This window comes from Ictidomys tridecemlineatus, chromosome 3 (genome assembly GCF_052094955.1).
Source record: "Ictidomys tridecemlineatus isolate mIctTri1 chromosome 3, mIctTri1.hap1, whole genome shotgun sequence".
Classification (NCBI taxonomy): Eukaryota; Metazoa; Chordata; class Mammalia; order Rodentia; family Sciuridae; genus Ictidomys; species Ictidomys tridecemlineatus.
In genome coordinates, this window is record NC_135479.1 from 145991993 (window position 1) to 146018951 (window position 26959).

A 26959-nucleotide genomic window follows, 5' to 3' on the forward strand; every position below is an offset into this window, starting at 1 on the left:
ATGTTGGTGGAAGCTGGATAAATAGAGGGCCAGGTGCCAGTGTACTGGGTTAGTCTCCAGAGTCTGCTTAGCAGCAGCTTGCTCAACCCTAGCTCTGCCTTATTACTGACACTAATAAGATGGAATTCCAAACCATAGTGCATCAAGAAACCCAGCAATTCCCCGGCCTGAGCCGCAGGATTCCCTCTTCCCCAGCCCATTCTGAGTCTCACCAGCTGCCAGGCGCAGGCCGCGGAGGCTCCCCATGGCCGCCTACTCCGCCAACCACACGACACCTACCGCGGCAGCGGTGGCGCTGGTGCGCTCAAAGTCACCCCTCGCCGGCGTGGGAGGGACGCGGGTGGAGCAGACGGGCGGGCCGATGGGCGGGGTGAGGGGCGGAGCCAGCGGGGCGTGCGTGACGCGCGAGGCATGTGGGACGTGCGCGACGTGACGCACTGAAGACGCAGGAGATTCACCTCGTCCCGCCCCAGGGCTCCGTGTCGTGCCCCGAGTATTAGGCGGTGCCTATGAAGTGTGGGGTCAACTGAGGTGTTTGCCTTATTAATACAGAAAAGTTAAAGGAAAAAATGTACAACGTTTGCAAACTGTACGCTTCGCAAATACACTAAGTAAATCAGCATTTCAATATGCCGTTCTTCCGATGTTTTCAATGAATATATGCTATTATCAAAAACACAGTTTGGACTCAGTGCCTACTAGAGGCCCCACGTCTTGTTGGCTTTCGGGGAATTTCAGAGGCCAGTCTGAAAAGTCAGCATGTTGCTAACATTTTATTTTCTACTTACCAATTGAAAAAAAATATATTTTAATCATTTCCATCACTTACCCACCCACACCACCAGAAAAGTCCTTATTTCTTGACCCCTTTAATGATCCCAAATTATTAATGAACATGGGCTCTTTTGCTCTAGAAGTAGACGCTACAAGGGAAGGATGAGAAATTGACTTTCCTTCACATTCTCTAGGAATTCTCTGGCCTCATTGGTGTGGCCAGAATAACTGTTCTCTTTTGTGAGAACGAGATGGGAGTAAACAATCTTTTCAAGCTCTGAGAAGGGGAACATATTGAAGGGAGGCGGTTAGAAGGAAAAGTAGGGCAGCAGGGTGACAAAGTTCGACGTGGATCACGAAAACTAGCCTTAAACTCAGCTTTCTGCTCCAATTATTTTTCGTCAGGCGGCGCCGCGGACACCTCTGCTTCACCGTGATTGGCTTGTGTCGGGGTCCTCGCGTTCGTCCAATATGGCGGCGCCCAGTGGTGGTGTGAACTGTGAGGAGTTCGCCGAGTTCCAGGTGATGGGATTTTCCTCATGTAGCCAAACGTGCTCCTCCATTTGTCCCCAGACTCTGATCCCTGCTCTAGCCTGGGAGGTCGTATGGATCCGCTGTGGATAAACGGGTGGTTGAAGACTTTTTTCCTAGCCATTGGAGGTCATGGGGGGCGCGGGGTTTGGCCTTGGGAACGAAGCTGCTCAATGTGGGTTAGGGGTGGGGGGGTCATAGTTCTCCCTCTGCCCCGCAGTTTTGACCAGGAAGCGTTGGGCTAGTCCGCGGTGGTGAAATAGAGCTTGAGCTTTGTAAATAGGCATTATAACAATTCTGCCGCAGTTCTCTGAACTCAGTTCCCAGTCTCTGCTATTTCTCTCCTTTTAAGTTAAGCCTTTGTGGGAGAGAAGAAAGTGGAAGACAGCTTGTTTACTTGATAAACACTTGGCTCAGTTTCCTTTTTTGGTGAGACAGAAAGCTTGGACGTCTGGAGGGAAGATTAATTCTGATTCATACCCGTTCTGGTGCTGTTGCTTTCCTAAAGCAAAAAGGCTGTATCTTTATATTAGAAAATTGAAGGCCCTAGGATTATTTATTAACGTTTGAATTAAAGAACAAGTATCTCTAGATTTTTATCAAGTTGCTGTGAAAATTATCCGTTCCAATGCAGGCATAAATAGCTGCAGAGTTAATTTTAAAAATCGTGACCTTAAAATATTTTAAACTAAAGATATTGAGAAATCACTTCATGTGCCATTGATCTATCTGTAGTAAGCTTTGTTCTTAGAAAGATTTCTATGTAGATAGTCCTGAAGACATCCTCAACAGATGAAGTTGTTGACAGCATTTGGTCAAAGAAATTTGTATGGGGTCTTTCCACTATTATCTGCACCATTATTCATTTCATGTGCTCCTCAGACTAGATCAGCCCAATCACAGCAGCCAACCTCAAATGAGATCAGAGTGCCCAATAAGCATAAATAGTTGTCAACATTTTTAATAGGATGGACAAAGACTGTTGAATTCCAAAGTATAATACATATTTGAGGTTAACTGGTTTAGTTGTGATCTTGGTCTTGTCACTTTAGTACTATGATTTAACTCGTGTAATTGAGCAGTGGTAGCCTTAAGGTTTATACGAAAGAACATTGATTCTGTAGTTAGATGTTCTGGGTTCTAAAATGCCACCCCTGCCCTCCCCCCAGCATTCAATTCCCAGTCAGTACATATCCACCACCCCACTCTACCCCTGCCAAAGAAAGTATTGGAGTCTGGGGGTATAACTGAGTGGTAGAGTGGTTGCCTTGCATGCATAAGGCTCTGAGTTCAATCCCCAGCACTGAGGGGGGTGGGGTGTTATTTATTCCACTTTTGAGACAGGGGCTCTATATGTTGCCTAGGCTGTTATCAGACTTTTGAACTCCAGTGATTCCCTTGCTTTAGCCTCCCCGTATGCTGGGACTCTAGGCAAGCACCTCCATGCCAGGCTAAGAAAGTTATTTGTTATTGAATTGTGGAAAATAAAGTCCTGAGACTTGAAATAATTTATCTCAATCCATAAGAGGTAGAACACAGAATAAATGCCTAAAATGACAGTTTTGCTTAGTGAGGTGGTATACACCTGTGAACCCAGTGATTGGGCAGGCTTAGGCAGGGGATGACAAGTTTGAGGTTGATAAGTTTGATCCTGTCTCAAAAAATTAAAAGGGCTGAGGATATAGCTCAATGGTAAAGCACCCATGGGTTCAATCCCCAGTCCTGCCAAAAAAAAAAAGAAGAAGGAAAGAAAAGTTGTGTTTTTTCCCTTCTAGGCCATCTTCCTAAGCCTGTTACTCATTGTAGTTCATAGGGACAGGAAGTCCTAGAAAAGACATTTATTGAGTTTGTTGTCTTAGGCAAGGCTACTGCTAATACAATAAGAAAAAGCAAAAGCAAAGGGAAATTGTCATACTTTTAAGATATCCAAAGGATAGCCAGGACTCTTTGCAGTTCAATTCAACAATCTTATTTATAATAAATATTTTTCTTTTGCAATGCTGGGAATTGAACTCTGGGCCTAGGACATGGTAGGCAAGTACTCTACCACTGAGCTATACCCCTAGTCTACTAATAAAAGCATTTTAAAATCTATGCATTAAAAATAAATAAATAAATAAAATGTTCCCTGTTTGCAAAATGATCCCCTGCTGAGGGCTACTGCTTTAGAGAAGGAGTTAATTTAGGAAAATTTGGGGTAGAAATTCCTAGCTTAGAGGACTTAAGTGTTGGCTGCTTAGCTGTGGTCTTGTCAGCCATTCATCCCCTTGAAGTTTCATCTTTCCTGAACACCCTGTGTTCTATAACTGCTGCTTTTTGGCTTTTCTTAACTCACACCTCCTATCCTATAGTGTGAGGGTGATCATCTGTTATTGAATGCCTCTCAAGTACCACCCTGCTCCTTCTCTCCCTATTTCATCCTGAGAGAGAGGGTTTCCCTGGTGCCTCTGTTTAAAGAACACTTTGATTTCCTTTTGGCTGGCCAGATAAGATTTCAATGAGGCAAAAGCTAACATATCTTTCCCAACTATTCCATTTTCAGTGTGTGTATATGTGTGTGTGTGTGTGTGTGTGTGTGTGTGTGTGTATATCACAAAATTGGTCTCAATGAAACCTGAGGAAGGTTTTTAAGATAGTTTCTCCAGAACTTTTCCAAATGTATAGTTTATAATACCTTAAGAATATCCTAAGTTATAATTCAGATGATATGGCTTACCAGAGCTAACTTTGGCATATCATTTAACCTCCTTGAAAATGGATATTAACATTTGCCCCACTGCCTCAGAGACAGACAGTGTAAACAAGAGCATAAGTGAAGGTGCCGCCCCCCAAAAAGTGTAAAATTTAAGTGTAATATTTAGATTTAGTTGAGTTTGGTAAAATTTTTTAAACATGATTGACTTATATTTGCACAAGTTGTTAATTAAAGTTCATATTTTTAAGACTATTAATAATCACTGTATTTTGCATGTAAGTGTCTTAAGAATGGAAAGCACTACACTGAATACTGTGGAAGAAAAATAGAAAGTCATGTTTTGTTGTTGTTTTATAATATCAGGGATTGAACCCAGGGTTGCTCTGCCAATGACTTACATCCCCAGCTTTTTAAAAATTTTTAGACAGAGACTACGAAGTTGCCGAGGCTGGTCTAGAACTTATGATCCTCCTGCTTCAGCCATCTGAGTTGCTGGGATTTTGGGCATTTGCAGTCATACCCAGCCTCGTGTATTTTTTTATTTAAAAGATTAGCTTGGGGGACTGGGGTTGTGTCTCAGTGGTAGAGCTCTTGCCTCTCATGTGTGAGACCCTGGGTTCGATCCTCAGCACCACATAAAAATAAATAAACAAAGATATTGTGTCCATGTATAACTAAAAAAAAATTAATAAAAAAAGATTAACTGGGGCTGGGGTTGTGGCTCAGTGGCAGAGCACTTGTCTCGCACATGTGAGGAACTGGGTTTGATCCTCAGCACCATGTAAAAATAAATAAACAAAATAGAGATATTGTGTACATCTTTAATTAAAAAAATTTAAGAGATTAGGTGAATTTTTTTTCAAAATTATGAAATGTTCAAATGCTACAGAGAAGTTAAAAGAATGGTAGAATGAATGCTCATGTATCCACCATCTGTATTGTACAGTTATCAGCTTTATTTGCTTTTACCATATATCCATTTATCCATCCCTCAATATATCATTCTACCTTATTTTTTTAGTGTATTTCAAAGTAAGTTGCAACTATCAGTATACTTTACTCCTAAACATGTCAGCTTGCATTTTATTAACTAGAGTTCAATATTTGTTTGCTAATTCAGAGGGGTAAATTTTGTATACAGTGAGGTACACAAATCTTAAAGAGTTCTGATCAAAGAGTTTGACGTTGACCTACACCTGCTGCACACCTTCATCAAATGCTGTTACCTCCAGAAGTTCCCTCTTGCCCATTCTTAGGTAGTTCACTACCACCCCTGCAGCTGTTTTGTTTTTTTTTTCATATTTAAATATTTTAAAGTTTAGGAGGTTTTTAAAGAATTTTAAATTTTTGTAATTATTTTCCCCCATTGTGAAAATTAAGAATTAGCAAACTCCTGAAAAATATCTGTTTCTAAAGTGAAATAAAATTTTTAAAGAATGTTTAAAATTGAGTGCCTACAGTCCCATTTTAATATTTGTTCAACATTTGTGTGTACTGTATTTGTCTGATAGGGCTGCCAAAACAAAATATTCACAGACTGGGTGGTTTAGGCAACTGCCCCCCCCCCCCCACAGTTCTGAAGGCTAGAAGTTCAAGATCAGGGTGTTATGGTTGGTTTCCTTGAGGCTTCTCTTCTTCCTGACCCGCACATAGTCACTTTCTCACCCTTATTTATATCTGTGCACAGATGGAGAAGGAGGATCCCTGATGGCTCTTCCTCATCATATAAAGACGCCAGTTTGATTGAATTAGGGCCTCCACTATTATGACCTCCAGTTTGTTTATTTTTTAAAGAGGTAGGGTCTTGCCATGTTTTCCAAGCTGATCCGGAATTTCTGGGCTCAAGCAGTTCTCCTACTTCAACCTTCTGAGTAGCTGGAACTCCATATGTGTTCCACCAAGCCTGGCTATGAACTCCATTTCATCTTCATTACCTTCTTAAAGGCCTATCTCTAGGGGATTAGAGTTTCAACTTTAACTTGAGGGTTGGGAGTGGGATGGGACACAATTTAGTCCATACCAGATACTTACCAGCTACCAGGCACTTGAGAAATGCTAGTGGACAGAGTATCAAGCAAGGAATATAGAACATGTAAAAGAGACCAAACATATGAATAAAATGGTAGGAGAGTTTAGAGAAAAATAAATCAAGAGGTGATAACTGAGTTGGATCTTAGTTTGATAACACCAGTAGAATTCTAGGCCATGGTAGTAGTATGTTGGCTAAAAATTTTATGTACAGTCATGAGTCACTTAATGAGGGGGTATATTCTAAGAAATGTATTGTTAGGTGATTTCATTATTGTGCAAACATAATAGACTGTACTTAGACAAACCTAGATCATATAGGTTAATCACTTATGGCATCTTGATGCAATCAAGAGATGCAGTAAAAGTACATATATGGGCTGTTGTAGGTAGGAGAAATATACCTTAATATAACAATAAAAAATATAGTATGTATGTATATATGTATTTTTTCTTCCCTGAGGTACGAGGGGTTGAATCTAGAGACTACCACTGAGCTGCATCCCCAGCGCTTTTTTTCTTTTTCTTTTATTTATTTTTTTATTTTTATTATTATTATTATTATTACTATTATTTGTTACTGGGGATTGAACTCAGGGGCACTCAATCACTGAGCCACATCCCCAGCCCAATTTTGTATTTTATTTAGACACAGGGTCTCACTGAGTTGCTTAGCACCTGACTGTTGCTGAGGCTGGCTTTGACTTTGAACTCACCATCCTCCGCCTCAGCCTCCAAAGCCATTGGGATTACAGGCATGCGCCGCCACGCCTGGCCTTTATTTTTTATTTTGAGACAAGAGCTCACTAAGTTGCAAAGATTGGTTTCAAACTAGTGATCCTTCTGCCTCAGTTTCGTGAATTGTGGGATTTCAGCTGTGTGTCATCATGCCCAGCAACATATCATTGTTAGATATTATGTACTGTACCTAATTCTGTGTATTGTACTTATATATAACTGGGAGCACAGTGGGCTTGTTCACAGCAGTATCACCACACACCCGAATAATTGTGTTATGACATTATAATGACTACAGCATCACTAAGTGATAGGAATTTTTCAGCTCCACTATGATTTTATGAAACCACCATATATTGTGATCTTGACTAAAACGTTGTGTAGCACATGACCATGTTGGGGGAATAGCAAATCACTTGCTAGAATATAGGACTTGCACAGGGCCACATTGTGATTATACAAAGGTTAGAATCAGAATGTGGGAGACCTTAAATGCCAAATGTGAGAATGGGGGAATCATTTTTGAGCAGAGTGGGTGAGATAAACAAAGAGGCACTTTAGGAAGATTCATTCTCTTAGAATGCTTAAAACTGAGGCCTAGAATCCCTTTTTAAAACATTCAACATTTCTTGTATACTGTGTTAGTCCACTAGGACTATCATAAAAAAAAATACCACAGACTGGGTGGCTTAAGCAACAGAAATTTACTTTCTCACAGTTCTGGAGGCTTGAAGTCCAAGAATAGGGTACTATCATGGTTGGTTTCTCCAACCTAATTTCCATAATATAGTGGCTTTATACTATTGTCTTCTGAAATTTAGAATCTAAACCTTTGTCCAATTTTTTTGGTTTAGATAGCAAGGTTCAAAGGACTAAGCATGGTAAGACATTTAAAAATCCAGTCCCAAAATTCCTCACTGGACAAATCTCTTACCACCACCCATATTCACATCTGATTGTCTTCCTATCCCATCTCCATGTGTGATAGGCATTTAAGCCCTACTGTCTAGCCACATAGACTCAACTTCCTTTTTCATGAACACATCATGCTTTTTGTCATTTCTGTGCTTTTTGTTGTTGTTACCACTCTGAAATCCCTTCCTTTTGACCCTATTGGAGACCCAGTTCCTGTATCACCTAGACAAAATCAACTAAGTATTCCTTCCTAGAATATTTAAGTCTTGATGTTTATATTAGGAATATTTGCTCATTTGATGGGTTTGGTAATTAAATAAATACTGAATAGATTCTTTTTTAACATTTACACAGTGGTGCTCTATTCCTGTCTGTAGGGTCTGACTGTCAGAGACTCCTATAGTTGCAGGCAGTCTGTGTTTCAGAATTGGGGTGTAGGGAAGGACACAGTGTGAGATTGCTCTAAAAGCAGGGTTTCAAGAACAAAATTTGCCTGGGAAAAGCATCTTGTGAATGGGATCTACTTCAGGTACTCAGGCAAAGGGGGCGAAGAGAATGTTATGTGAGTTCTAGTATACTTGGTAGTTTCGCTTTCTCACTCCTTATATGCCCTAAAATCTGCCCCAAGTAATAAAAGGAATTTATCTAAAGGTTAATCTTAGGAATAGATTATAGTATAATTGTATGGGCAGTAGAAAATTTTCACTAGTCCTCCCCACTAAATATGGACACACCTTCAGTATGTAAATTGCCTTCTAACAGGATGAGATTTTTCACCCCACAGAGATAAGAAAAAAATGCCGTTCAGAAGGCACCTGAATAATTTTTAAAGGATCAACCTAAAATGAGAGAATTCCTGATTTATCAGATCTCTTCATGTTTTAGGAAAGATCCGAGGAGAATCTGGGAGCTGGGGGTAAAGGCTGAATGGTAGAGTACTTGTTTAGCATCAATGCAAGTGGCCCTGGGTTAGATGCCAGCACTCCCACCCCCCCCACCTCCTCCCCTCCCCACCCCCGCCCAAAAAAGGAGAAGTTGGGGATACTACAAAATTTGAAGTTACTTTTGCTATTGTTTGACTTACTGCACAGAACCACTGAACTATATTTAGGTATTACCTCTGTGGACATGCAATTTATTGTGTATGATACCTATTCAGGGATGTCTTCTATATGTTTTCTGTAAGGGGGAGGCAGGGGGAAAATGCTTTGGGGGTTAGGCATTGTATAGGTAGTCGGTAATTCCCTATGAATGATAGAAATGATTTTAAAGACAACACTTTTGTGCCTACATTCACATTTATTTGCTCTCAGTCTGTAAGGGCCACCTGGCCTTTTCCTTAGACCCTCCTGGAGTTGCTTTAAGAGCTCTGGTATTTTTCCCACTGAAAGGAAACATAAGCCTGCTGAAGTGGTTTATTGTTCTTTCCTTCCCTTCTCTTTAGCCTTACATCTTTCTTTGAAATCTATTTACAGCTTATAATTCTCAGCAACCTCTGAACAAGTCCTTTACCAGTTTAGAGATTGTTGTTTTTTATATTACAGTACTATCCGGTAGAATCTTCTGTGATGATGGAATTATTCCACATTTATGCTATCAACATAGTGACATCTCGCTCTTCAGCATTTAAAATGTGCTAGTGCAACTGAGGAATTAATTTTAAATTGTTTTATTTTAATGACCATATGTGACTAGTATCTGCCATATTAAAAGACAAGCTGCAGATCATACACTGGTAATTCAGTAGTACACAGAGAAAAATCGATATATTTGATAGTCCACATTTGTAGGTTTTATTGTAAGACTGCAAAATTGATTCATTACCTAGTTAATGCAGGAAAACTCTCATTGTTAAGTATGGACTTTAGTAGTATGTCCATTTTGTTTTATTGAAGGGGAATTTGTTTGTAGTGATTAAGGTATAGCCAGAGTTGAAACTCATAACTGGTTGAAGTTCAGAGTCAATAAAAATTGGGAAATGTTAAGCTATGTATCTTTCACCTGGATTACTGTTATCAGTTTCCTAACTGATCTCTTCTACTCGCAATCCATTTTCCGTTCTTAACACCTACAGTCATTTCAGGACCCAAATATGATCATGTAACTCCACTATACTTAGAACACTTTTGATTTTCTGGGGTTCTCAAGAAATACTAGCAACCTATAATGTAACCTATAATAGTGGACCCCATCTTGCACCATGTTTTCTCTCACTCTGTGCACCTAGGCCAAATCAAAATTTCAGACATTTAACATTCTGTAAAATAGCTCTCATCAAGGTCAGACCATATAATTCTTTTTTTTTTTGAGCGGGGGGTACCAGGGATTGAAGCCAGTAGTGCTTAAACACTGAACCACATCCCCAGCCCATTTTTTATTTTTTGAGATAGGGTCTTGCTAAGTTGCTCAGGGCCTCACTGAGTTGCTGAGGCTGGTTTGAACTTGCAATCCTCCTGCCTCAGCCTCCCAAGTTGTGGGATTATAGTCATGTATTACTGTGCCTGGCCAGTCCATGTGATTCTTGACTTCATAACAAAATTAAGTGGAATTTATTATTCCCTCTTAAACCTTGCTTTTCTCGACTTCTTTGATATCATAGACTTTCCCCTCTACTTTCAGGCACTAGTTTCTTCTTCTTTTTTTTTTTAATATATTTACTTTTTAGTTTTAGTTAGATACTATATCTTTTTTTATTATTATTATTTTTATGTGGTGATGAGGATTGAACCCAGTACAACTGAGTTGCAACCCCAGCCCACTAGTTTCTTCTTGATCATTGGTCCACTTCATTCCCTACAATCTCCCCAGTGACCTTTTCAAAGGTCATGACTTTTCTTTTCTCTCTCTGTTTTTTTTTTTTGGTGCTGGGATTGAACTGAGGGCCTTGTGCATTGCATGCACTCTACTGACTGAGCTATATCTCTAGCTCCTCAAGTGTCATGACTTTAAATAACATAAATTTGTTCATGTAATTCTAGCCTGAGCAGTGTCAGACTATGTTTAACTTTCTCAGATACTTTAACAGATAACTCAAACTGAACAAGTCAAAAACAGAACTTTTTTTTTTTTATACAGTTTTTTTGTTTGTTTGTTTGTTTGTTTGAACTCAGGGGCACTCTACCACTGAACCACAACCCCAGCCTGTTTTTGTATTTTATTTAGAAACAAGAATTTTACTGAGCTGCTTAGTGCCTCACTTCTGTTGAGGCTAGCTTTGAACTTGCAATCCTCCTGCCTCAGCCTCCCAAGCCAACTGGGATTACAGGCATATGTCACTGCAACCAGCCTTAAAGTATTTTTTTGACAAAATTTTAAACATGCTAGAGGCTGGGGATGTGGCTCAGCAGTAGCGTGCTCGCCTGGAATGAGTGCTGCCCGGGTTTGATCTTCAGCACCACATACAAATAAAGAGGTTGTGTCTGCCGAAAACTAAAAAATAAATAAATAAAATAAATAAATATTTTTTAAATATTTTTTTTAAAAAATTCAAACATGCTAAAGAAAAAATAGTACTTTGAAAACCCCTGTATATACAACTCCCAACTCTAACAATCAATTCATGGCCATTTTTTTTTTTCCATCTATTCAGTCAGTATACTACTATCACTTGCCTCCTCTTGCCATATTATTTTGAAGCACATTCCAGGCATCATATCTTTTTTTTTTCCTATAAATATTTTCAGTAAAAGATTATAATTTTGTGTGTGTGTGTGTGTGTGTGTGTGTGTGTGTGTGTGTGTGTGGTGCTGGGGATTAAATCCAAGGCCTTGTGCATTCAAAGCAAACACTCTACCAACTGAGCTAAATCCCCAGCCCAAAAGATCATAATTTTTAAACACAATACCAGATAACCTCTAATTAACTGTATATATCCTGTGAGTTAAATCAGAACTCTCTTATTTTTTTCAGTCCTTCCAAATCTCTTCCTTCCCCAGGCTCTCCCATCAATTAGCAACATTTCTATATATTCAATTGCTCAGATCTCAAACCTAAAGTCATCCTATTTTCTTTTCTCATCTATCACTACCAATTCATCAGCAAATACTATTATTTTTATCTTCAAAATAAATCTTGAATCCAACTACCTCTTCTAATTCTACATCTACCACTTTATCAAACCATCTTTATTTCTTTACTAAACCACCAAATACATAGTCTCCTAAATGATCACCCTATTTACATTCTTCTCTTCTACAGTTCATTCTTCACACAGCAGACACAGTTATATTTTTACATCATTCACTTATCTAAAACCCTGTGGCCTAATTTAGAACAGAATTGTATTTGTTGCCAGAGTCTATATTGTCCTTCATATTTGGTCTTCAAATACCCCAAAGTTTGTTCTTGCCTCATGATTTTTGACTTATTCCCTTAGATCTAGTTGGTTCATTTCACATCATTCAGGTTTCAACTCAAATGTTAACATCTTCAGAGAGGCTTTTCTTGATCTGTCCACCTAAAGCAACCCCTAGCTCTAGCTGGTCTCGATTTATCCCATGGCCTTCACTTATGTAATTTCTCACCATACTTTTCAGTATGTAAGATTGTTCATGGGGAGTATTTGTTTACTGTCTCCTCCTTCAGGAATTTGCTCAATAGGAGCAAATAAGCCGTTTTTCTGTTTTATTCACCACTCTACCAGGTGCCTGACACACAGTAGATATTAGTAAATATTTTTTGAGTGAAGAGTTAATAAATGAATGAACTCTATTGTGCTGTAACTACTCCATTATTTAAAGAAGGAAGCTCACTGAGGGTTTAATAACCAAAGGAAACTATCCAAAAAGATCAGTTCATTTTAAAGCTGTTTATTGTATGTGTGGCACTGGAAGTCAAACACAGTGCCTTGTATATGCTAGGCAAAGCATTTTTAGTAACAAAGGCAAAATGCTTATGGTATAATGTCATAAAGCAAGATTTGATTATATAGTAACCCAATTTTTAAAATATATTCACAGATGTAAAAAAAAGACTAAATAGAGACATTAAAATTGATAATGTGCTTCAGTATGTGCTTACCTCGAATGTTAACTTAGGTATTTTCAACATAATATTACATAATTCTCCTTTCTTGATGATTCATGGTGATCTTGTTTTGTGTTGTTGGTTTTTGCTGTTGTTTTTCTGTAAATTTAAAACAATAAAACAGAGAAGGGTATACTGCTAAAAACTTATCCCAGAGTTGGAGAATGTATGGGAATCAGGATCAGTAGAACCTTGTTTGGCTGTGTTCTGGAGATTGGGAAGGACACACATTGTTTGCTGAGTACCATGCCTGCAAATGGGATTTAAATTTGAGCAAAACAGTCTTACTCCTTAAGATGACCGTCTGTAGTGGAGGCAAGAAGACCGGTTTGGTGCCCGCTTTTAGAATTACTATTATATAACTTGACTGTCAGCCTTGTAACAAAGATTTTCTGAGGTTGTACTATATTTGACTGGATTTTCACATTCCTAAATTAAAAAGCTATTAAATGTTTAAGACTTTTTGTTTTCTGCGTAAATACTTAATTTTTATCACTTACTCCATTCAGGTTATATTCTTTTATTTTAAATACATATAGGAATTACTCAAGGTGATGAGGACAATTGATGACAGAATAGTACATGAATTAAACACTACGGTTCCAACAGCTTCCTTTGCAGGGAAAATCGATGCCAGCCAAACCTGTAAACAACTTTATGAGTCTGTAAGTCTATCTTTTGAGTCTCTGTTTTGTGCTTCTTCTATGACTTTCTTTCAGGCAAAATAAGAAATCCATATCTAAACTGTGAATAAACAAATGATATCTTCATGTTTCTTTGCCCATACCTGAGGGTGTATAAGGATTTTGATCTGGTTTCTATAAATTGAATTTGTGATCTTATGTGCAAATCTGTGAAGAGATGGTTCTAAAGAATAAGAGCAGTCACTATTTTGACCTCTTCGTCTGCAGTTTTTCACTTCCGGAGACCTGATGCACAAAGGGTGAAGGGGAAAGTACAATAGTAAAGTAAGACAGTAACAAGAGCAAGGATGAGAATGAATCAATCCAAAAGCCAAACAGATGATGTACAGAATAATTAAAGCTCTTCACACAGTTTATATCTTCTTTCCTTCACCCATGAAGAAGTGAAGTAGAAGCCTATGGCAGATGGGAGAGAAGGAAACCACAGATAAATTGTCTTTTCTTGTGGCTCTGGTTCTCAATTATTTATTTTTTCATTTATTTCTCTTATTTCTCTTTATTTCTCTTAATTTCCAAAGGCAGAATGAGATACTGATATAGCTAAAATATTGTTTTATAGTTTAATATATCCTTTCTTTAATTTGGAAACTCTTCAAATGTCGCTATTTTAAGGTCTGCTACCACTAGGTTACTATGTTCATAGTTATATAAAGAAAGTATTACTTAAAACCTAAAATGCATTTCTCATATATGAAGAATGTCAGTTCTGGACAAGCTTATTGTTATCTGTTAAATTCATAGCATTAATTTCCAATACTTTCGTTCTCCTGTTATATTAAAGTATGTCCTTTTATTGAGTGATCAGGTAAGTCTTATGGTTTTAGAAAATTGCAAGGTGTGGACTTTAAGAGTAGAATTCAATAATTGAGAGTAGGAAGGTGGGTCCAAATTCTATTTTACCATAAAGTTGTTTGATAGTTCACTTAGTTTCTTTGGGTATCTCTGACTAAAGAACTAGAAATTTATGATCACTTTGTGATACTCTCCCCATATCTCTCTACTATTTAATCATTTCCATTTAAAATCTTCTGTTAACATAAGATTTATAATGTCAAGATTGACAACATGGATTCAGATCTAGATTAAACTCTCCTCTGCTACTTTCTAAGTTGGGTAACCTTGATCATGTTATATGACCTCTCAGCCTCAGTTTCCTTATTTGTAAAATAGTGTGGTGGTAGAACTTAATTTATAGGATTGTTAAGGGATTAAATGAGTTTAATATAAATTTCTTATTGCACTGTGTTTTGCAAAAAATTGTTGATTATTATTATTATTATTATTATTATTATTATTATTCCATGTACCTTGTGTCAGGGATCAGGCCTATAGAGTGCCCAGCTCGTAAGTATCTCAAAGTTCCTTTAAGTATTGTTTCAGTGGGGAAGGAGAAGTCTGTGAAGGTACTTACATTCTCTAAGGGTAACACTTCCAAATGGGAGATGATATGTAAAGTTATAATGAAGCACAAGTTTTAGAAATTCCAAATCTTAAAAGTGTGTTCATATTTAACCATTTCAATGCAATCCTTGTTATTAGAGAACATTCCCTTTAATCTTAGCTTTACATTCTTTGTTTTCAAGATAAATATAAAAATCATTACTGAATGATAAAGTTCATGCACTTAACAGTACTTTACAAATGCATACATTTGGGGGTTAAATTAAAATTCAGTTGTGATCAAACTTGACCATTACCTTGCTAATCAAATTGGAAAATAGTTATATAAAGAAGGTATTACTTAAAACCTAAAATGTATTTCTCATATATGAAAAATGTCAGTTATTATTAGATTTGGTACACGAAGATGACTTTTGTAAAAAATATTTTTTTTAATTGTTGATAGACCTTTATTTTATTCATTTGTTTTTATGTGGTGCTGAGAATCGAACCCAATGCCTCACACATGTTAGGCAAGCACTCTACCACTGAGCCACAATCCCAACTCAAGATGATGGTTATTAAAAAGTGCTGTCAGATATTGTTACTTTTGATCAACACACACAATTGATGCAATTATTAACCTGTGCTTTGTATATAAGTTTTCTTCATCAGTATTTAACAGTTTAAAACCTTATAAAAGGCTCTAATAGGCAAATTTCCTTATAGTAACAAAGACCTCTATATCACTTAATTTGTAATTTGTTTTCCTTGTTGAAAATATGAAACTGAAAAAAAAATGAAGAGACAAAAAAGAGAGGAAAAATAACAATAAGTGGTCCAAAGGGTGGATGTAGGGTAGGGGATCAGTTGATGGAACAGTGGGGGGACACAGAAGTAAAGGAGACTGAGATGAAAAGCCCAACAGGGGGAAATGCAGGAAATACTGGGGGCATACTGAGGAAGAAGATAGCCCAGGATGCATAACTTCCACCCTCTAAGGTGCTCTCTTATCTGTTTTTATGTGATATAACTGATGAAACACAGTCTTCTATGGATTTAATTTTTATACCTTGGTTTAGAAAATATGAAATTTCTGAAGTCCCAAAATAAGCATTTTTTTTTAACATTGAAATGTAACAAATTGATTGTTTTTTCCCTTTTTATTCCTTTGTTCTTTTAGTTGATGGCAGCTCATGCTAGTAGGGAAAAAGTTATTAAAAATTGTATAGCCCAGACCTCAGAAGTAGTAAAAAACCTTCGTGAAGAGAGAGAAAAGAATTTGGATGATTTAACGTTATTAAAGCAACTTAGAAAAGAACAGACAAAGGTAAGTTGAACACAATGTACATTTCTCAGACAGAGTTTTTCCAAACATAACCTTCAAAATAAAAGTAGTTTTTAAAATGCACAATTCAGAGTGAGAGATGATTACTTAAAAAAAAAATGACCAGATTAATGCTTCATTTTTTAGTGGACTTTGTTTTATTATATTTAGGTATTAATTGGTAAATTAATGTTCATTTCATAAATGGATTCAGTATAGCAGCTGTAAGCAAAATAAGCACATAATCATGTTTTATTCCCATTCCTTAATTTGTTCCTCAATGCTAAAGACAGAGGCTCAATATAGACCAATACCAAACTTACAGAAGAGTTGCAAAAATGGTATAAAAAACTCAATGTATTCTTTGTCTGTTCCCCTTTTATTTACATTTTGCCCCACCAGCTTTACAATTCATTCTCTTTACTTTCCCTTCTTCCCTTCATTTTCCCCTGTCTCCTTCCTCCCTCCCTCTCATACATCTGAACACATAGCATATTCTTTCCCTGAACGATTTTGAAAGCAGGTTAGACATATTGTACCACTTTATCCACTACTCCTTTTATTTTTGTACCAGGAATTGAACCCAGGGGTGCTTAACCACTGAGCCACATCCCCAGCTGTTTTTATTTTTCATTTTGAGACAGGGTAACACTTAGGTACTTAGGGTCTCTCTGAGTTTCTGAGGCTGTCCTCGAATTTGCAGTTCTTCACAGGGAATTTTTCTCACATGACCATTGTCTAGTTATCAAAATCTTGTTTGTATATTAAGATGACACAGTAGGTAATTTTCAGATCCTTATGTGTCAGGAGATAGAAGATCCAGTGTGAAATAGAATCAGTGTTATCATACTAAGCAGTTGTGAAATTTGTCCTTTGTTGAGTAGATGTAGCCCAACTTCAAAAAGGGGTCCTTGTCATCTCTCTCAAGCTGTTAATAGAAGGAAAAGCCCTATTCTTGTGGTGCACACAGGGGAGTAGGCCAGGCTGCCGCCCTTTCATGGTTCAATGTGTCTCCCTGGATACTGGTCTCAGCCAATGTTTTTGTTGCTCTTTTTGTTTATGACTACTGCTTCAGGTCTGAGTTCCATAACTGCTCATTCATCAGGCCATGGTGGATTCCTCAGGCAGTGAACTTAAGCTGTAATGTTCATCTTTCCCCACCCTTGATGTTCATGTAGGCTTATAGATTATTTATGTAAAACCGGTCAAAGTCTAGGGAGCTTTGGATATCGTATTTCATGAAGATGCTAACAAAGGAAAGTACACAGCAGGATTTTTGAAGAGCAAAGTGCAAAACTGAACTACTGTGTACTTGGGAGAGATTGTGTCACACAGTTTGCTCAACTCTCATATCTGTTTTTGGTTTTTTTTTTTTTTGGTATCAGGGATTGAACCCAGGGGTGCTTAACCACTAAGCCATATCCCCAGCCCTTTTTGTATTTTATTTAGAGATAGGGTCTCACTAGTTGCTCAGGGCCTTGCTAAATTGCTGAGCTGGCTTTGAACTCACGATCCTCTTGCCTCAGACTCCTGAACTGCTGGGATTAGAGGTGTGCACCACTGTGCTCAGTTTCAGATCTGATCTTTATGGCTTTAGGGCTGTGAAAGTCAGCGGGATGATGGCTGCAGGGAAGAGTTTAGAAAGCAAACCATGAGGTCTGTAAGGTTTACTTTTTAGCTGGAGAGCAGAGTGCTAGAGAGCAACCATGAGTAGTACATAAGCAATAAAGATGTGAATTTTTAAAAATTTTTATTTTCAAGTTGCTGTGAAGATTATGAAATCAAAAAGAGAGCTTTCAGGGATGCTCCACCTCTTCATTTTCTATATGAGGAAACCAAGATTCAGGGATAGTGACATCTCCAAAAGTCACAAGCTTCGTAAGTGGTAGAGCTGGGACTTTAATCCATCTCTTCCAACTCTGTATTCAGTCAATTTCTTTATGTGAAGTTATGACTAATAGCCAAATTCTGATTACTTTAGTGAGTCTGTTTTTTTTTTTTTTTCAGTTGTAAATAGGCACAGTACCTTTATTTATTTTTATGTGGTACTGAGGTTTGAACCCAGTGTCTCACAATGTGCTAGGCAAGTACTCTACCACTGAGCCATAACCCCAGTTTAAGCCTCTTTTATACAGAAATGCCAGTGTAAGGGGCTGGGGCAATGGCTCAGTGGTGGAGTGCTCGCCTGGCACGTGTGAGGCACTGGATTTGATCCTCAACACCACATAAAAATTTAAAAAAAGGTATTGTGTCCACATACTGTGTATATGTATATATATAGTATGAATATATATGTGTGTGTGTGTATATATATATATGTTTTTTTATTATATATATATATAATAAAGAAAGAAAAGAAATGCCAGTGTAAAACTTCCCTGCCCTCTATCTGAATCCTTAACTTAGAAAAAACACCTTTGTTGCTGGTGAAGAGCCAAATTCACTGAGTATTTGGGAGTGATTGTGTCACACAGTTTGCTCAGCCCTCACATCTGGTCGTTATGCCTTTAGGGCTGGAAAAGTCAGGATGATGCCTGCAAGGAAGAGTCTGAAAGCAAACTGTGAGGTCTGTAAAGTTTACTTTCTAGTCTGAGAGCATAGAGGGCTAGAGGGCAACCATGAGTAGTATGTAAGCAATGAGGTAACTTCTGTCACCTATGAGTAGTGGCCTTTAAAAAGGAAGTGTACCTGTTTAAGACCCAGAGCCTCAAAACCATCTCAAGCAACAGTTTGTTGGTGGCACTGATCATAATTATAGTACAAGGTAATGAATATCTGCAATGTTATAAATGATGGGGTCGGGGGCGGGGTGTGTATAGACTGTGAGGCTTTAAGGGAAAAATTCCCATCTACCTTGTAAATTAATTGCTCTTTACAACATTGTAAATTAATTGCTCTGAAACTTCTTGATTTTCAGTCTGTAAATGGGGATTCATACTTCATAATTTTTGTTTTGTTTTTTTGAGATGAGATTTCACTATTTTGCCCAGACTGATCTTAAATGATTCTTTTACCTCAACCTTTCCATTTGCTTGGACCAGCATGGGCCACTGTGCCCAGCTACTTAATAACTTCTTAAGCTTTCATTTTTTGGTGAGGACTGCCTTATAAAATGTACATAAAAGCTAGCATATTGGTTGGTAGACAGTAACAGTTCCTTTCCTTTCCTTTTCTAGTTTTTGGGACTGTTGCATTACTCCTCTTTATATATCCTATCAACCAATGGTTTCTACCATTTGTTTTGCCACTACTTCAAGGCACAGGGGAAAACAGATGACTGCATCTTCTGTGTCAGTGCTTTCTTCTATTTGGAGAGTTCTAATTGTTGAAAGATTTTCTTATATATTGCAAACTGTGTCCTCCTGTAATGTGTAAATACTGCTTCTTAATCATCCTTCTGGAGCTGTACAGCCTAAAACCCTTTTTATACAACATCCCTTTAAACATTTAAGAAGTTAGGAAGACCACCTTGATGACATATTTTCACATTCTTCAACTGAATCCCTCCCCTTTTCTTTTTTCTTCCTCCTCTTCTCCTTTCCCTCCTCCTCCTTTTTTTTTAAGTTGCTTTTTTTTTTTTTTTTAAATCACAGTGAGCAGCTATTTATTATGATTATTCCAAAGGAGAGAATATGGGCAGAGAGGACACCTACATTTATTTTTCAATGGTCAATTTCATTAGCATTAACCTTTTTTTGTTGTTGTTCTAATCAGTTATATACGACAGCAGAATGCTCTTCAATTCAGTGTACACAAATGGAGCACAATTTTCACTTTTCTGTTTGTACACAAAGTAGGGTCACACTATTCCTGCAATCATACATGCACCTAGGGTAATGATGTCCATCTCATTTCACCATTAAGGTTGCTATTTTTCCCAGGCCCAGTAGTGCACACGTAATCCCAGCAACCAGGGAAGCTAAGGCAGAAGGATCATAAATTCAAGGCCAGCCTAAGCAATTTAGTGAGGCCTTAAGCAACTTAGTGAGACCTTATCTCAAAAAACAAAAAGGGCTGGGTTTGTGGCTTAGTGATTAAGCACTCCTCTGTTCAATCCCCGGCATAAATGAATGAATGAGATTGAGAGCGAGAGGGGGGGAGAGGGGGAGGGAGAGGGAAAGACTGGATGGTTCATTACAATCTGAAACTGAGGTTGCTTAGGAGCTTCTTCAGGTGTGATACTGCTCCATAGTACAGGTGCAGTGTCAGAAACGCAGTCCTTCCCATCATGCCATAGTTCTAGCCATATGGGCCTGTGAACATTTTGACATTAGTTCTTGAGTCTAGGAAAAGAGTTTATAGGAGCCACTGATCAGAATCAAGTTCCTGATTAGTGTTGCATGCAAATTCCTCAAGCCTCCTGCCTAAAGTGTTTTCCTAATTGGTCTGTGTTTGGCTTAGGTCTCAGACTCATGGTTGCCCAGATCTTATCTCACTGTCTGGCATTTTGCTCTTTACTCTTGTCTGAGTTGGTTCTCAGCTTTAGTCTGAGAAAGTCATTCTGGTTCTAAACTCCAGAAGCTTCAACCTTCAGCCTATAGTTCATGCTTTTTTCTCTTCTTCCTTCCCTGCTCCCTCACCTGGTACTGGGGTTGAATCCAGGGGTGTTATGGCACTGAACTACATCCCCTGCCCTTTTTATTTTTTATTTTGAGACAGAGTCTCACTAATTTGCTGAGGCTGGCCTTGAGCTTGCAATCTTGCCTCAGTCTCCTGAGTTGCTAGTGTGTGCCACTGCACTCAGCTTTTCCCCCATTATTTATTTATTTATCCATTCATTCATTTATATGTGGTGCTGAGACTCGAACCAAGTGCCTTACACATGCTAGGCAAGTACTTTGCCACTCACCCCCATCCCCAACCCCTACATTCAGCTTTTCTCCTAATTTCTGATTATTTTCAAACCCTCTTCCTGAAACTAGCTAGCTGCTAATCCCTCTGATCAGATTTGACTAGGAGTATTATGGGTCCTGTCATCTGAGCCTGAAACTGAATGAGAAAGTTAGACTTAGCATTTTAGTCTTAGACCTGTTGTTTTGTGATCAAAGTGTGGAGATTCATACCTTTCTAAATCACTTGGATATAATGTTTTCTCTTTTTCTCTCCTTGTTTTCCTTCTGGATTCTTATTTCTTAATTCTCTATCCAAATCAACTGGCCACTCTCTTTTTTCACTCTATTGTTCAAATCCATAGTTGTATAATCAATTTCTAGAACTTGAATTGTTGGATTCAAGGATATGTGAGTGTACATTTTGATAAGTCCTGCCAATTTGCCCTCCATAGAAATTGGAATAATTATACCACTACTGAAAGTATGTGTATGAGTGTATCTTTTCCCACTTGTTCACTGTTATTAGGTTTTATCAAACTTTTTCATATTATTGTTTGTGTATTTCTTTGTACCTGAGTAAGATTGAACTATATATATTTTGGTGTGGGGATGTACTTCGGTGGTAGAGCACTTGCCTAGCATGTATGAGGCCCTGAGTTTGATTCCCAGCCCTGCAAAAAGAAAATAATAATATTTATTGGCCTTTTTTATATCTTCTTTGAACTGTTTGGGCTTTGGGTTGTTTGTTTGGTTTTTTTTTTTTTTTTTTTTTTTTGGTTTTGGTTTTGGTTCCAAGGATTTAACCCAGGGTGCTTAACCACTGAGCCATATCCCCATCCCTTTTTATATTTTATTTAGAAACAGTGTCTCCCTGAATTGCTTAAGGCCTTGCTAAGTTGATAAGGCTGGTTTTAAACTTTTGATCCTCCTGCCTCAGCCTCGAGAGCTGCTGGGATTACAGGCATATGCTACATCACTGGGCTTTGGGATTTTTTTTTTTTTAATATCAGCAGCTTTTATTTCTTTCTCTTTCCTTGTATTTCTTTTATTTTTATTTATATATGACAGCGGAATGCATTACAATTCTTATTACACATATAGACACAATTTTTCATATATCTGATTGTATTCAAAGTATATTCACACCAATTCGTGTCTTTATACATGTACTTTGGATAATAATGACCATCACATTCCATCATCATTTCTAACCCCATGCCCCTTCCTTTCCCTTCCCCTCCAATCCCTCTGCCCTATCTAGAGTTTGTCTATTTCTCCCATGTTCCCTCTCCCTATCCCACTATGAATCAGCCTCCTTATATCAGAGGGCTTTGGGAATCTTTAAAAGCTCTCATGGTGATTGATTTTAATATGCAGCAAAGTTTGAAAACAATTTTTCTTTTAAATTTTTTTTCCACAGTTTTTATTGGGGCATGGTTGTACAAAATGATGGGCTTTGTGGTTACATATTCATACATGCACACAATATAATGATGTAATTTGGCCATACCATTCCCAGTATTTCCCCTTTCCTTTCCTTCCTTCCTTTTCCTTGTTCCTTTCCTTTATTCTACTGATCTCTCTTTGATTTTTCTGAGACCACCTCTCTTTCTCTTCCTTTTTCCTCTCTAACTTTCACATATGAGTGAAAACATGACCCTTGACCTTGTGAGTTTGGCCTGTTTCACTTAAAATAATGTTCTCAAGTTTCATCCATTTTCCTGCAAATGATATAATTTTATTTTTCTTTATGGCTGAATTAAACTTCATTGTGTATATATACCAATTTTATTTATCCAATCTTCAGTTGGAGACACCTAGGCTGATGGTTCAATAGTTTGTATAATGTGATTGTTTCAGCAGCAGCTAATTTTGTTGGGAAAACATAATAAAGTTTGGTTTCAACTCTGTATGTTGCATAACTTCATTTTTTTTTCTTTCATGCAGTTGAAATGGATGCAGTCAGAACTGAATGTTGAAGAAGTGGTAAATGACAGGAGCTGGAAGGTATAAAATAGTGTCAATTATTGCAGAGAAATAGGAGGGAAACTGAGCTAGCAAAGGACAGTCAGGGTGAAATGAGTGCCAGGAGGCTGTAAGAAGAATAGAGAACATGCACTAATGAGCAGCTGAGGACTTTAACTTTTTTTTGGTGGTGGTGGGTGGAGTGCTATTGTCTTGTACATAGAATCATCTTATAAAAGCTTTATAGGCAGATGGTAAAATTCTGTGATCTGTCATGGTAATAGAATTAGAGATATTACATGTCTCCTCATACTAATTATGAGTATATTTAATATTTAAAATTTTATTCCAGTAAACTGAGAACCTTCAAAGAGATTATTTTTAAAATTAGCCATTTGTACATAATTCCTTTCCATAAAGTTTCATATCATTAGCTACCCTGTTAGTTTCTTGCCCTCTAATATATTTGATCATGACTTTTTAATTTTATGTAGCTTTACTATTATCTGGTAATTGCTTTTTACTGCTTGTAGGTTCACATGTTCTTTTGTATCACCCCTGTGGTTCTGATTAGGAACTAGATTGGGGAACCAGATCGCAGGAATTTACGTATAGTCAAAAACCACGAGTTCTGACTTTATTTGTAAACTTCTAATATGAAAAATTTCCAAAGGGCAAAACCTATTAAATCTAAAAGAATGAACTGAAAATTCTGTTTTATCTTTTGAAATTAACTAATGGAATAGGTTATAACCCTTATAAGAGAAAGGCTAACTGAACCAGAATCCGGAATGCAAAGCCATGGTTATTACTAGGATCATTTTGCTGTAGTGCTAGTTAATATTCATGGAGTCCCATTAGTTGTAATTACATAGAGCATATGAAGCATGGAGGAAACATTTGTATGAATAGCATACCAGCAGGAAAAGAAAAGAACTGTGTTCTTGGCTTAACTGTTGTCTCCCTGGCTAGGTCTACCTTGGGTTTCAGGCCTTGGCTTCTGGTCATTTGGCTTGGCCTCTTGGATTCCTATCTCTTGCCATTTAGTAAATGTTTTTCCCTCTTCATTTCCTTTTCTTTGATTGACTGTTTCAGAACTAGTCATGCTTTTAAAGATACACAAAAGCAAAAGGAAGAATATTTAATCACTAAACATATTTTATCACAAGAGAAGTCATCTTCTACCTACTATTTGTAACTAACATATATAGCATGTTATTTTTCCTTTGTCATTTAATAATTACATCAATCTTGAGGGGAAAAGTAGACTGACAACATGCTGAGTCATGAATAAATTGCAAAATACAAAATAACTTTTTTTGCTTTATCTCATTTCTTCATCCTGTCCTCTTGACCAAAATTTACTACATCTGTCCTTTCCATCAACATAATAAGGTTAGGCTACTTGAAAGATTTTGTCACCATTTGTCTGGAAATATTCTCTGGTAAAGTAATATTTATTCTTGGAATAGGATGGAGAGGGCACAGTGAATATCTATCTTGTAAAACCCAGTGCAGAGGATTATGATATATATAAAATGTAGTAGGAAGGGTGAAACATGTTTTGATTTGATATCACAGATGCTCTTGACTTATGATAGGGTTACATCCTGATAAACCCATCATAAATTGAAAGTATCCTTAGTTGAAAATGACACTTGACCTACCAGACATCATAGTATAGCCTATCCTAAATTAAGTGTTCTCAGGATACTTATATTAAACTACAATTAGTTGAGCATTGAGAGAATTGTTCTGCATATTGCTAGCCTGGGAAAAGATCAAGATTTGAAGTTATGGTTTCTTCCAAATGTATATTGCTTTCACACCATCATAGAATTGAAAAATATTGCTAGATCATTTGTAGTTGTAAAGAAAATAGGTTCTACTTTTTCACAAAAAGTGATGGCTTTACTTGTTTCGAAACAGAAAATGTAGCTCTGGTACAATAGCCAGCAAAAGTGATTAGGAAATCATATAGGAGGATTTGGAGAGGCTCAGCCAGTTGTTTATATCATCCCAATCAGTGTGTCAGGGGCACTAGTTTGAAGCCTTTTCTGGTCTGAGCTTTGGAAGTGTCAGGGCTGGGAACAGGAGTGAAATGAATTTTAAAATGAAACAGTCAGAAAGTCATAAACTTTTTACATGTTTTCTTTTAACTAAGATATGCATGCTGAAAACATGAACAGTTCAGACAATGTTAATCAAATGAGCATTCGTTTACCTACCATTCAGGTTTAGAAGTTGAATAATACCATGTAGTACCTTAGAAGCTCCCTGTGTAGATTTTTTTATTTTTATCACAATCAACAGCAGCTAACAGAAGTAATTTTTTTTTTAACCTGAAAATTTGTTTCTTAGCATACGTGGGGTATAGAGGTAAAATCTGAGAAGAAATTCTTTTAGGTTTTAGCAGTTTCTTTTTAATTGGACACTTAAAATTTTCAGACGTGTTCAAAATTTTTAGTTCTTTCTTAAAATTTTTACATATTAAACCATATGCAGTAAAAATTCTGCCTTTACTCCCTCTCCCCTAAGCTATCTTCTCCTCTCTGAAAGCATAGTACATGCTTTGATATATTTGTACCTTGTTTAATTTTATATGTATATATTTCCCCCTTTGCTACACAACTGAAATATACTGTTCACACTTATGTTTTTCCCCCTTAATGTATCTTGGAAATCTTTTCAAATCAGATCATCAAAATCTTCCTGTTAAGCTTTTTTTAGGTACCGGGAATTGAACCCTGGGTACTTAACCAATGAGCCACATCCCCAGCTCTTTTTTGTGTTTTATTTAGAGACAGGGTCTCACTGAGTTGCTTAGGGTCTTTCTAAGTTGCAAAAGCTCGGCTTTGAACTCGTGATCCTCCTGCTTCAACCTCCTTAGCCACTGGGATTACAGGCATGCACACTGCACCTGGCCCTTTTAAGCATTTTTAAGATTATTTCATTGAATAGCTGTACCAAAACATATTTAACAGTCCCATATTGACATTTAGTCATAGAGCATACTTTTAGCATTTATGATATGCTACTTGTTTTGCATTTTAGGAAGATAAACAAATCAATTATATAAATCCATAGAGTACAGCCATGTTTTCCTGGCAAGTATACCTTCTTATATGAAGGATGGAAAAGTACAACAAATATCTCAGTAACAAAACCTATTTAGAAGAAAAGCTTTATTTTATTTTAAACTTAAGTCCAAACTATGTCTGGAATATGGAACTGAAATGTTTGTGAATTTCTAAATTAGTAGATTCTTAATTTTTCTTAATGTAATTAATTATGTAATTTAATATAAAAATATTAAAATTACCTCATGCATGTGTATCAAGGCCTTTTGAACACTTATTACCTAGAAAGTCAGTTTGGCCTAGTGAGGCAACATGTCTGTTTGCTAATCTGTTGGCTTGGAACAAAAATGATAACATCCTCCTAATCAAATTTAATTCCAGATATGCTTTATGCAGAAATGACTTTCATTTCTTTTTAAATATCTTAGGTGTTTAATGAACGCTGCCGAATTCACTTCAAGCCTCCAAAGAATGAATAAAGAGAGATCCTTTTTTTAAAAGAAGAACCAGGTCATCTCATGAGAGCTAAGCATGACAGACATCAACAGGGTGGGCTTCTTAGGATGATTTCTGAGCCAACAGTCCAAGACCTTTTGTTGATTTCAGCGCCACTTAGCCAAGACCTCAAGTCTAAATAATTCTGATAATTATAAAATAATCAATTGCTATTTTATACTGATTCTGTAAAAAAATGTTTTATAACTATTAAAATAATTTTCTGACTCAGTGTACATATTTATTTGTTGGTTTTCCAAGTTGAGACAGTCCTCAGAAGAGAATTTGCACATAATTTCAACATCTGAGTAGTTATATCTTTTGGGTTTTTATCAATTTGGCAAATATGGAGCTCTTTGGCCACTGATGAGTTTATTCTTACATTTATCATTTATTTTTAAAAGGGAGTTTTATAAGCTGAATGCTATCCATGAAGCTTTCTCTTAGTATCTTAATTTATCTTGTTTTTA

At 37.1% G+C, this 26959-nt stretch overlaps 2 protein-coding genes across 3 annotated transcripts in view; one reads left to right on the forward strand and one right to left on the reverse strand.

Moving 5' to 3' along the window:
- The window catches only part of Fam162a (family with sequence similarity 162 member A), a 28128-nt gene extending 27761 nt beyond the window's left edge, over window positions 1-367 (reverse strand). The window contains exon 1 of the mRNA XM_005327664.5: window positions 213-367. Within this exon, the coding sequence (XP_005327721.1) occupies window positions 213-246 (34 nt within the window). The 5' untranslated portion in view covers window positions 247-367. The remainder of the gene's footprint in view (window positions 1-212) is intronic.
- Window positions 368-1179: 812 nt separating this feature from the next.
- Mix23 (mitochondrial matrix import factor 23) lies at window positions 1180-26716 on the forward strand. 2 transcript variants are annotated; one of them, XM_005327662.4, is made up of 5 exons: window positions 1180-1296; window positions 13246-13371; window positions 15974-16120; window positions 22897-22956; window positions 26423-26716. In XM_005327662.4, the coding sequence occupies exons 1-5, from the start codon at window positions 1246-1248 to the stop codon at window positions 26471-26473; spliced, it is 435 nt and encodes a 144-aa protein (XP_005327719.1). In that variant the 5' UTR covers window positions 1180-1245; the 3' UTR covers window positions 26474-26716. The 2 variants fall into 2 exon arrangements, with proteins under 2 accessions (XP_005327719.1, XP_021583654.1); XM_021727979.3 differs by lacking the exon at window positions 13246-13371 and having other exon boundaries at window positions 1185-1296.
- Window positions 26717-26959: the final 243 nt, after the last annotated feature.

What these genes read in the sequence shown, in the direction of transcription:
- Mix23 (XM_005327662.4), top strand. Translation starts at nt 1,246, where the DNA reads ATGGCGGCGCCCAGTGGTGGTGTGAACTGTGAGGAGTTCGCCGAGTTC. An exon ending in AGGAGTTCGCCGAGTTCCAG is followed by an intron (nt 1,297 to 13,245) that starts GTGATGGGATTT and finishes AAATACATATAG; the next exon opens with GAATTACTCAAGGTGATGAG. An exon ending in TAAATGACAGGAGCTGGAAG is followed by an intron (nt 22,957 to 26,422) that starts GTATAAAATAGT and finishes TAAATATCTTAG; the next exon opens with GTGTTTAATGAACGCTGCCG.